Source organism: Merops nubicus, unplaced genomic scaffold (genome assembly GCF_000691845.1).
Source record: "Merops nubicus isolate BGI_N331 unplaced genomic scaffold, ASM69184v1 scaffold975, whole genome shotgun sequence".
NCBI classification, from domain to species: Eukaryota; Metazoa; Chordata; class Aves; order Coraciiformes; family Meropidae; genus Merops; species Merops nubicus.
This window is the reverse complement of record NW_008610010.1, coordinates 67,251-79,169: the sequence shown is the minus strand read 5'-3', so window position 1 is coordinate 79,169 and position 11,919 is coordinate 67,251. Positions and strand designations below refer to the sequence as shown.

General features: G+C 38.6%; 2 protein-coding genes across 2 annotated transcripts in view; both read left to right on the top strand.

Moving 5' to 3' along the window:
* Nucleotides 1-892: 892 nt before the first annotated feature.
* On the top strand, nt 893-8,432 carry LTV1 (LTV1 ribosome biogenesis factor; the record flags this gene model as incomplete). Its single annotated transcript, XM_008940736.1, has 10 exons — nt 893-1,024; nt 1,513-1,701; nt 2,344-2,431; nt 3,359-3,479; nt 4,256-4,505; nt 5,225-5,352; nt 6,299-6,438; nt 6,716-6,768; nt 7,500-7,700; nt 8,319-8,432. Coding segments are annotated over 10 exons (1,416 nt in total), but the record flags the coding sequence as incomplete, so codon positions are not given.
* A 1,709-nt stretch (nt 8,433-10,141) lies between these two features.
* The window catches only part of ZC2HC1B (zinc finger, C2HC-type containing 1B), an 8,935-nt gene continuing 7,157 nt past the window's right edge, over nt 10,142-11,919 (top strand). The window contains exons 1-2 of the mRNA XM_008940735.1: nt 10,142-10,178; nt 11,298-11,362. Coding sequence (XP_008938983.1) covers nt 10,142-10,178; nt 11,298-11,362 — 102 coding nt within the window. The remainder of the gene's footprint in view (nt 10,179-11,297; nt 11,363-11,919) is intronic.

The window sequence follows — 11,919 nt, the reverse complement described above, 5'->3', positions numbered from 1 at the left end:
GGCCGCGGGCGCCTCGGCAGCCGTCGCATCCGTCCGTTCTCCCCTAGCGTTTGGGTTGAAATCGGGCCGTTTCCGTAGCGCCGCTGGGAGGGAGAAACGACCCAGTGACCGCTTTGCTGGCCGGGCCGGTGGCACTCGATGTGTTCGGAACTTTGGTATGACATAGGGCGGCATGTTGTGCACTTAAAGTTGCCAGGTAAAGAAGGCAGGTTGGATCCATCGAGTAGTTTCCAAGTTCTATGTATCTGTTATTAACACGTTTTGCTAAGTAAGGCTAGAATTTCTGGTAAAAGTGTTTCCCCAAGTCAGATGTGCTGATTTGTAGAAAAGGCTCTCACCCAGTTAACAATACTTAAGTGTTTTGTTGAATCAGAATGTACATTTTTTATGTTAGAGCTATGACCCTAGTAATGCCAGTCAACACTTTCAACACTTGATGCTGAATTCCTGGTGTAGCAACAGCTGGGTAAACAATTTTCAAGAAGGTAGGTGTGTCAAGGTGAATTCCCTGATGTCAGTTTCCTGTGTTTCTTGAATGAAGTCTGTTTCACATTTGATCAAGTGTTTAGAAAGTAGTTACTTAAAAATTTCTTTCTAGGATTATATGTTAACCTATATATGCTATAATCAAGTTGGTATTGTGCCAATGTATTGCCATATGCTAGAACATCTGGAATGGCTGTTGTGCATGTGGTAGGAAGAGTTAAACTACTACTGGTCTCTTTTTGCTTTTTCTCCAAGTATACGTTTGTAAGATGTTGCCTTAGAAGGAACATACAGTGTACTACATACATTGTACTATGTACAGTGGTGTGCTTCAGGCAAAAGATTGTTTTTGGGTGCATATAATATTTTAATTTTTATTAATTATTAATAAAATGTCCTTATGCAGCCTCACAAGAAAAAGAAACCCTTCATAGAAAAGAAGAAAGCAGTAACATTTCACTTGGTACACAGAAGTCAGAGGGATCCACTTGCTGCGGATGACACTGCGCCCCAGAGAGTTCTGCTGCCAACACAGAAAGTAAATACTTGCTTTTATTACTGAGGTTTTTATACTGAGGCAGGAGCAAAAAGTGGGTGTGCAATCATACAATTCAGAAATTTATCTGAAGAGAAGGTAAGTATTAGTCCAGCTTGTTGAAAAGAAGAGGATGATGTAGGGAATTTGATAGTTGTGAGTTACTACCTGATGGCTTGAAGGATGACTATCTGGCTTTAGGGATATAAAGGCATTAAAAAAACAACGAAAGTTGCCTGAACCACCTTGAAAAACGGGCTTTGTTGGTTTTGGTGCTTATGGAAAAAGTTGTTTAAGGTCCTGCTCAGACAGCACACGAACACTGAACCAGGTGGTTGCAGGATTCTGTTTGGCTGCACATTGGGATAATGAGTGGAGAGAGGACTACAAGGACTTTAGAATTCAGATGTCCTCAACAGATGTGTTATTTTTTGCTATAAAATTTTAAACGCACTTAAGTAACTAAACATATTTCTTTTTACAATTCCAAGGGGCATGAGGAGCTAAGGAGGGAAGAGCAGCGGAAGTACGGTGTCTTCTTTGATGACGACTACGACTATTTGCAGCATCTAAAAGAAGCCTCTGGTCCCTCTGAGCTTGTCCCTTCTGTGCATGGACGGCAAAGCAGAATTGTTGTCACAAGCGAGGGGCATATACAAGATGAAATTCAGCGAGTCCCAGTAAGTAGTATTTTTGCTAATAATAATAATTTTATACTGCTCTTTAGAGTTTAGCATCCTCTAGACATATTAATCATATTCAGCTATAGTTATTGCGACGGCGAGAGATACAGATATAAATGTATTTGTATGGGATCCTTTAGACCCACAGTCCAACTTTCCTGCAAGTGAAAACAAAAGCTGACAAGCTAAAGCTTACTGATAAACTTTGTTTTGCTGGCACAGTGTTAAAGCACTTTTTGTAACCATTACAAGCTTTTCTTGACAGAGATTGCTTGCAGAGCTATTTGTTTGAACAAGTCGTGTGTTTTTCTCATGTTTTGAGATTTTTAGAACTTTTGAATTCTCTGGGACTTATGTATATGTAACTTATATACAGTTGTTCTCTAAAAAGCTTCAGAGATGCAAAAATACTGTCGCTGTAGCTGGAGAATGTTGACACGAGAATTAATGCTGCCGACGCTGTACCTAGCTTCCATTGCATAACTTTGAAAACTTGCTACCAGTGAAGTGGTGCTTGTCTTAATATTTAAGTAGCGCTCACAGAGTTTCTTTTGGTCCCGTGATCAATTGCACATTTTTGTTAATGTGAAACTGAGGACAAGAATATTGTGATGTTGGATTTTTGTTTCTTTTTCTAAGGCTCCATCTATTAAGTTGCCTTCCTCGGTGTTTGCCACAGAGTTTGAAGAGGATGTGGGCTTGTTAAATAAAGCTGCTCCTGTCTCAGGTATTGTTAATGTTCTACCTTTCTGTGCCATGGGTTGGCATCTAGGTACTAGAGGGTAATTGTGGCCTTGATTATAATGTCGTGTTAGTTTGGGTTTAGAACAGGCTCAAAAGCAGAAATAAAGAATTATTGTGTAAGTGATTTGTGTTTCAACTTGAGATCTATTCCTGTGATTTACTAATAATGGCTTTTTAGCTTTACTTGAGGAGGGTGGAATCCATGGACTTTTATTATTGTGTAGCAAATGTGAACTAGTAACAGGAAAACTGTTTAATAATTTTTATTAATTGATTTATTAATCCATCTGTTTAAAACCATATCTGGAATGGGACTTTTCCTGTCAAAATTTCTTCTCCAAGACTGAGTACTGTTTAGTTCCTTCATAAGTATTATTTCAGTGTTACAGGCTCTAAGTATGCCTTTGTTACGTTACCATCTTTGCACTGAACATTCACCCTCCAGCTATCTTAATATTTTATAACAGGAAGTAATTGTGATGATTCCCCCTGTCCTGACAGAAGGATGCTGAAGACACTAATTGCAGTAGAGAAACACTTGCTGACCTCTTGTACTGTAGGGAATTTTAGGAGGTGAGAGCTAGGATTGGCCGTTGATCTTGCAGTACTTCTAACCTGGATATTTTTTATTCTACAATATTCTAAGTAAAATATATTAAAGTACATATATGGAAGCTTGATACCTCAGGAGAGTGTTATCTTCTGGATGAGAAATATTGACAAGAGGCTAGCGACTAACCCTGGCTTGTATCAAATCTACATTTTGTAGAATTTTGTGATTCTTAGGCTTAATATTTCCTTAAGTGCAAATTAGCAGTCTAGTTGGATCGAGTTTTATTCAGTAAAGTCACTTTGTAACATCAGAGAAACTTACATATTTATGTTTTGTTTGCTTTTTTTAACTTTCTAGGACCACGGCTAGATTTTGACCCTGATATTGTTGCGGCTCTTGATGATGATTTTGACTTTGACAATCCAGAAAATCTCCTGGAAGATGATTTTGTTCTACAAGCAAATGAGCTACGGAATGGGTAGATAAAGCTTTGTAGCTATGTTTGTCAGATGTGAATAGTAACAGTGTTGTTGTTATTTTATGTCTTGTTGTAGGAAGTAAGTATGGCTTCAGATTTTAAATTGAATACTTAGATGTGTTAAAGGAAAGAAATTTTACCTTGTTTTACGTGAATGGTAGCTTACAAAATCAAATATTCATGTGTTATCCAAGAGATGGGTTTCATTTGTTTACTTTGAGCTCATGAATTAAATGTACTTGTTTACAGATGCAGAGTATGGAATAATAGGATTCCTGAACTATTTAAAACATTACCCTCCATCATATTTAAAATACATGAGTAATAATATCGATGAAGGCTAATGGATGTTTCCAGAACCTTTACAAGTGTTTCACGTGATACTCCACTGCATATTATTTATTTAGTTTTCAATATAATTCTCATTATTTTATGAATAATGAGAAATTTTACTGGTTTTAATATTCAAGAATGCAGCCAGTATTTTTCTGCTACAGCATGTGTAGCTGGATGCAAACATAACTTCACTCTCAGTGCAGAGACATGTAATCCAACAGTTACGGGAAATGTTTTCAACTTTCAGACAAAAGTAGCATTAGACTTTGGCAACTGTTACTGCTAAACTTGTTTTTCTTTGAGTGGCTTGAAAATAGTAACCTTTAAGTCATGAGACAGAATAGATAAAACCTATAATTGCCAGATTGTTTCTGATAACCCAACTTTAGTCAGAGCTGTGGAAAGGTATGATTCTATAGTTGTTCTATACTGCTGTGCAGGGGATCAGATGCCGGGGATGAAGATGAATGGGAAGATGTGGAAGAAGACAGTGATGAAAAGGATAGTTGCAGTGATGATAAAGACTATGGTTCAGAAGGCCCCTTATCAGATGATGAGGTTAATGGACGAACAAAAGAATTTCTTTTTATGCAAGAGGAAACCAGGAGTCGCTTCACGGAATATTCTATGACATCTTCAGTAATGAGGAGGAATGAGCAGTTAACCCTGTTGGATGACAGGTTTGAGAAGGTGAGGCAGCTCAAGAATGTAACTGTGAAACATAAGAGTGCTAAACACTGCTTTGTCTCTTAATTTATCTCATAAGGTGGTGTCCTGTATCCCTGTGTAAATTCTTACTGCCTTCAGTAGTCAGGGCATCAAACAGCTGCTCTTTGTTTATATTCCACATCAATATTGTGTATGTTAAGAGGCTTGTTAATAGGTCAGAGTGCTAATTGCTGTTAAAAGGCCTAACACTGATACAGTCAAATAAAATTACTCCAATCAGTATAATGAGCATTCATGGCTGGTGTTACACTTTTGTCTGAGAGGCTCAATTTGACACAGCAAATCATGTACAAGTGCCTGGTAAAGACCCATTTCTTTCACCCTTCCTCCCCTCTGTGCTGATTGTACATTCATGAAATGATGTCAGAGCAGTGGAAATACCCTGTAAGTTTCATCCTGAGCAGTGACAGACTTCTTAATGTATGGATTGAGGTAATGCATCAGAATAAGAAACATCTTCCAGAAGCTGATTTATCTGTTATTGAAAGATGACTTTGTGATTCCTGTGCTGAAAGAATGCTGACAGTAAGGAGGAAATCCTACTGCAGATGTGTTTGGCAGTTGCTCAGCAGAGTGAGAGGGGAGAGGAGAAAGGGGCAAATGTGTAGATCTTTATTTAAACTATCAAGATGTTGCACAACAAATGCGAGCTAAATACAGATATCCACTTTTTATTTTAGTTTTTTGAACAGTTTGATGAAGATGAAATTGGAGCCTTGGACAACGTGGAGTTAGAAGGTTATATTAACACAGACAATGCTCGGTTGCAGGAAGTCCTGAATGATTACTACAAAGAGAAAGCAAAGAAGTATGTATTCCCAGAAGTACTGCTTCACATAAGTAGTTGTGTGATCCTGTGTTTATAGTGGAAGTTTGGGTATGTTGTTTCCAGTTCGTGTCCTCCAAAGATAACATCCCACAATAAAAACAGCTACGTCTGAGTGTTATCCATTTTTTATGCCACTGAATTTCAGTCTTATGAGATGATAAAACTAAGTGAAGGCATTTTATTGGTTCATGTCATGTGCTGCTCTTTTTGTATAATTGTACTGAATTTATTGTAACATCTAGAGGCATTTTTTCTTTCCCTTTTGAGTGTAACTCACGTTTGTCTCTGTACCTTTACTTTTTTTTTTAACAGACTCTGTAGCCAAGTGTATTCTGTCCTGCTGGTATGCAGCTGATTCCACTATATACCTAGTGTATATATGGTGTTAAATGCCCAGGTGACTGTTGCATGGGTACCAGTGTTTAGCACACTGCAAACATCAGTGCTGATAGAGCAACCCTGTGTCAGTGCCAGACTGCATTTCCACAGTATATTCACTTGGTCTTAGAGCAGATGATGTAATCCCAAAGTTAAATGGCTAAACGTTCTCACATAAGCCTTGTGTCTCCTGATGCTGATGTGTCCCTTGTAGTGAAAGATGTCTGGATGGTAGCAGAGCACATAATCCCCACTAGAGCTGCCTTATTTACAGACTGAAAAGTATATCCTCTTCTTTTTCTGCCCTCCAGTCACAAATTTTGTGTGTCACATACTTCTGAAATGCAGAAATACTTCTTTTTTTGACTGTGTCTCTTGTGCTGCTGTTTTGGTGATGCTTAGTTAAGGAAACAATTTTGCTGCAAGTTTCATTTGGTATAGTTTTCTTTAGTTTGGGGTTTTACTGAGGGGAGACTGGGTTTATGTAATTACACACTTTGAAGACAACATGAACCTTATTTTTTTTCTTCTCTTGACTTCTTCAAAGTTGTGTGAAATTGGATGCTCTTGAACCTTGTGAAGATTTAGACTCTGCTGTGAATGAAGAAAGTGAAGAAGAAAAGGAAGAGGTAGTGGCTGTAGTTATTGATGAACCAAAAGAAAAGTGGGATTGCGAATCCATTTTGAGTAAGTATTTTGGAATTGTTTGTTCCTGGGATCTCAAAGTAAGTGATAGATGATCTCAGAACTTTTCTAACCGTACTATAGGTAAAATGGTTTATGCTTCCAGAGCACAACAGAAGGAATTCTTCCTAGAAGAAAGTACTGCTTTTGTGTGGATAACTTAATTCTTGCAATTCTATATCTTCAAAGACTAAGTAGTAGTATAATTAATAATAAATTTGCCGGATTTCTATTTGTGAGCCTTTCTTCAGTACTTATTTTTAATTTTTTTGTGACCTAGGTACGTACTCAAACTTATATAATCACCCAACGCTTATTAAGGAGCCATCAAAGGTAAAACCATTACGTTTATTACTCTCCTGGGAAAACTTGAGACAAAAGTGATTCTTTTCTCAATGGATATCTGTATTTGAAAGAAGAAGGGAGCAGAAAAGAGGGCTGGGGAGGATACTAGCCGCTGGTATTACTTCCTCACTGAAGAAGGGTTTGGATATATTGTTCTCTGTTAGAAGGAAAATTGAGTATGTACAAAATTTCTGTACTAGCTAGGCAGAAAAGGAATTTAGTTTCTTGTTTTCTATGATAGACATTTGTGTAATCTGTGTGCCACAACCACATTTTAGTTTGTTTTTTTTTTTTTTCTTGAAAATAAGCTTCTATTTTCCTTACATAGTTTGAAACAGTTTGTTCCAGTTCTTTAACCTTCCAGACATTCCTCGTAATCGGAACACAGCTCAGTGTTCCAAATGGATGAGATTTTAAGAGGAAACCTTTTTCTTGAAAGCTTCTAAAGGATTAAGTGCCTACTTAAGTTCTTTTTCAATAATACTTAGTTAAAAGGGAGAAACTTCTTATTCTGGAAGGACAGATTCTGCTCACAGAGGTGTTTGATCTCTTTAGGATTAAAGTGTTATCTTTCTGAGGGTAGAAAATAGTATGAGGAAACTTACAAGTTTATTGCTGATAAATCTGAAGCTGATGTTTTTATACTGGTCAAGCAGCGTGATGTGCATTTCCTGGGGAGAAAGCTAGGGGCCATTAATACACAGCACTCTCTCTTTTAGCCCAAACCAATAAAGATTTCCCAGAAGACAGGAATTCCCCTACACGTCCTGCCTCAGAAGGGTCTTACTGCCAAGCAGATGGAGCGCATGCAGCTGATCAACGGCAGCGACCTGCCCAGAACATCCACACAGCCCCGGGCCAAAGGCGAGAGCAGAGAGGGTCGCAGAGCGAGGAAGCAGGCGGTGAAAGAGGAGCGCAAGGTAAGGTGCGCCTCGGGTTAAGGGAAACCTGCAGAAACATGGCCTGTTGGCCAAATTCTGTCCTGAGAGCTTCTTCTAAAGCTCACTTGTTCTTGTGTCTGAGCTTCATGGGGAAAACTTGCCAGTCTGCAAGGGCTAGTTATTGCTTCTTTAAAGAAAAAAAAAATCTACCGGAAAGAAAATGAACCTCAGAATTTTGTCATCGTAATTTCCTATATTGAAATTTTTGTTTGGTACTCTTGTCACTATTGTCTATGTAACTTCAGAAGGAGCACTTATATTTCTTCATCGTCTAGGGAGGAAAAGAAAACAGTTGTGATGTTTCAGATCATGCACAGTGAAAATTCTCAGAAAGAAACGTGGAAAGTCTGATTTCCCACAATGAAACACTAGTTGTTTTATTTTAGGAACAGAAATTGCCAGCATATTAAAAGCTTCAGCTAATGAAAGGTGATAATCCTGGTGGTACACATATTAATTTGACCATTTATAATTAGTGCCATAAATAATATTATTGTCCAGATTGCTGCTGTTTGCATGACCTAGAACTGTTAATTAGAATTGTTTCTTTTTCATATTATGCTTATTTTGTAAATTTGAAATTATTCATATGCACAGGAACGCAGAATGGAGAAGAAAGCCAACAAGCTAGCCTTCAAACTGGAGAAGACAAGGCAAGAAAAAGAGTTGCTCAACCTGAAAAGGAATGTTCAAGGCCTGAAGCTGTCTTGATGAAGCTGAGGAATGTTCTGTGGAAACATCCTTGAAATTTCATTTGAAGGGAAGGGAACTGCTAACTCACAGCTCTGGCAGTCATGCACAAGGGGGGTTATTCAGATGTTACTGTAACAAGAACCAGTAACTTATCATCCTTTCTGAAATTAAGTTCTACATAAAACAATGTATTAGTGTTGTCTATTCTGTCATGAGTGACATGGCAACTGCTGCAATGTTTCATTGCAGTGAAAATGTACTAAAATTATAAAAAATTATTTTTCTTACAAGCTATCACTGGACAAAGTTTTATATATGTATATATTTGTTGAATGTATTCAACAAATTAACAGAATCTTACAGATTTGATCTGATTGGATTCTTGTATTAAATTATTTCAGTTTACAAAGCAACATATCCATTTACATCTCCTCTCCCTTATACTGGCGGTTAAATATGGTGCCTCGATACAGCACACCTCCATAAGTCATGGAGTTTTTACCCACTCCTTAGTTCCTTTCTGGGTCGGTTATTTATTGTTTGGGTGCTATTATGAAAGATGTTTACAACCTTTTGTAAACTGAGGTGTCTGAAAAGCTGTTTTGTGGGTAAACACCCCTCTTACCTGAGCTGAGTTTCACATTAGCAAATAAAATGTGTTGTAAGAAATGTTGCAGTTGCAGTAGTGGATGGCCCTTATTGTTGCTGTTGAAATCAATTTTGCTAAAAGTACTCGGGCTGAGGAGTAGTGTGGCAAAGAAAACCAGCAGATACTTAGAAAAACACTGTATGTTACAGATAGTATTTCAGGAAAATGAAGATAAAGGCTATTATTTGAGTCTTGCTTTCAGTTTGGCTTCACTGAAATACAAACTTACAAGCTACTGCAATTGCTGCAAAGACTTTCTGAAGATGAGCAGAGGGCTGGTATCTTTAGGCTTGGTGTCTCCTTGACCTGTACTGTGCATCTGAGTTATGTTATTAATGACCATACATGTGAGTGAAAGGAATAGGATTTGTATTTGGTCTTTCTGAATCTGTATTAATGAGAAAACCTCATGCTTAGGTCTTTAGGACTACAGACTGAGCAATCTTCTGCCTTTGAGTGAAAAGCTAACTGTCCTACTGGTAAAGAACACAGTAACCAACACATCAGTAGTGTCTTGACTACTGCTAAATTCAAAGGATCTTAAATATTCTTTAAATAGATTAATGAATACAAGAGGGAGACAACCTAGCAGGACCAGTGAGGTCTTTCAATGGACAAAAACAATTCAAAGTAGTTTCTATCAGAAGAAGACTTTTAGAATGCATTTTAATTAAGTAACGCAGTTTTGGAGGAAGGAGTATACAGGCATTCCAGTCTACAAGTCTGTTGATCACTGCTCAGAAAACAGAAGGTGTCAATACAGGTTTCACATCTAGGTTAAGCCTTTGTTTTCTCAAACTGTTCAAGAATCTCTGTTAACCACATCAGTGGAAATCATCTCTAACGTTAGAACAGGCATCAGGATTTCCATTTGCCTGGTACCTGTACTAGTTTTCATACATTTCAGAGGCTTAAGCAGGGCCTGCCTGTGTCATAATCACTGATTCCATAACTGCTGCTGCACGGTAACGTGGAGCTGTGAGCTTTTGAGTAACGGGGTACTAGGTGATCACTCCTATTGTAGCACTACTCCTGATAGCAATGCGGGAGAGGAAACTTGAGAAACCATTCCACTAAGATGAATCGGATGCCAGGAGAGGAGTTAAATGGAACAAGTGAGTACCTGTACTGATCAAAATGTTGAAGGGATGAGAACAAAATAAAAGGGATGGGGAAGGCAGAGGAAGATGTTTAAAGGAAGAGTATAGTCCACACTAAGCACAGACACCCAAAAAGACCTTGCGTGGGAACAAAAGTGGAAAGACATTTAAACAGAGGGAGTAGAGTCAAAAATGTCACAGAATTGCTTTGTTCCTCCACACTTGTAATCATTGAAACGCCGTAGTAAGCTTAACTCTGCCTCAGAGTGTGGTAAAATCTGAAGGCAAAGGTGAGAGACAAAAGCAGTCACACATCAGCTTCTGCTCAGCAAGACAAGGATTTCTTTTGTTTCAGCAAGAGCAGGTAAGGAACACTTCAACAAGAGGTCTTCCCCTCTGAGGGGTACAAGTCTCATGATAAAAGGCTCTTTGTTATCGTTCAAGTTTTCCTGAAAGCTGGTTTTGTTCAATACAATCAGCATCCCTGCGCTGAAATGATACGTGACTGCCAGTGAGAGGCGTGAAGCTACTTTCCATAAGTAATTTAAAAACCTTTTTTTTTAAAAAACTACTGATTTAAAACCCAAAAAAAAAAAAAAAAAAAAATTGACATCGACAAAGTAGGGCGATCTGGGAATGCTGTTTAGCATGCCATGGAAATGTTCTGTTTAAGAATGAAGCTACTTTCTGGAACTGAAACAGTTTGCCGGGTGTCATTAGTGGGCATCTGTAGCTCCTGATGACTTACAAATTAAATGGAGTCAGCCTGAGTGCGGGTTGCCTCCTGCTCTTGGTTCCCAGCTCCCTTCCCTGAATTTGGGCAGCGATGAGCTTGAGTGCTCTTCCATCATCTCCTCACCCAACTGTCATGTCATTGTGAAAGGACATACCCGAGCAGCCATGTGGAAAACAAAAAGCTGCACGTCGTCATAGCAAAGGAGAGCTTGTGCTTCACCAGAGCAAGATACATCAGGTAGTTCTGCAAAAGGGAGCCCTGGCACATGGCTGCAGATGTCCCCTTCTGACAACAAAACACTTTTAGCGAGGGCTCACTCCAAGTGTTGATTCCCCTGTACTCCAGCCCTGTCCTGTATTGTCTCACTGAGACTCTCGCATGATTTGAATTTTACACAGGTGCCCAAAGTCAGGATCTGACTCCTTGTACGACCTGTGGAAGGCGTTTTGCACCAGAAGTTCTGGTAAAACAAATCTTTTTTTTTTTTCTTTTCTTTTAATGGAGATGTCAATGCATTTAGCTGGGGAGGGAGGGGTTGGCTGCTAGTAGAGAAATGGGTTGAACACATGGTTAAAAGACCTAACGATCCAACAACTGCTTTCATTTGTGAACTTGATTAGAAAATCAATGAATGTGCACAGAAATTTTATGACTTAATCTACAATCTTGCACTATCTTAATTTATGTGCTTGTTCAAAACCAGAAGTTTATTATATATTGTTTTTAAAATAACGTATTATCTCTTGGTGAGACATAAATTACTAACCTGAAGCTTCCTTGTGTTCCAGATTTCTAGGCAGAATTTGTTATTTCAAGGTTCCTGGGAAAAGTAGACTAATAAACCATCTGATAAGTAGTCCCTTTGACAGCATAATGTGGGCACCAGGCTCTGTTCCAGAGCCTGCTGAAGTGAATGAAAAGATTCCCCCTGACCTCCCTGATCCCTGGATTACAAACCAAATGGGTGGCTGCACAGTTTGCCTGGCACAACCCAGCTGCAGGGGTTGTCTGAAACGGGGG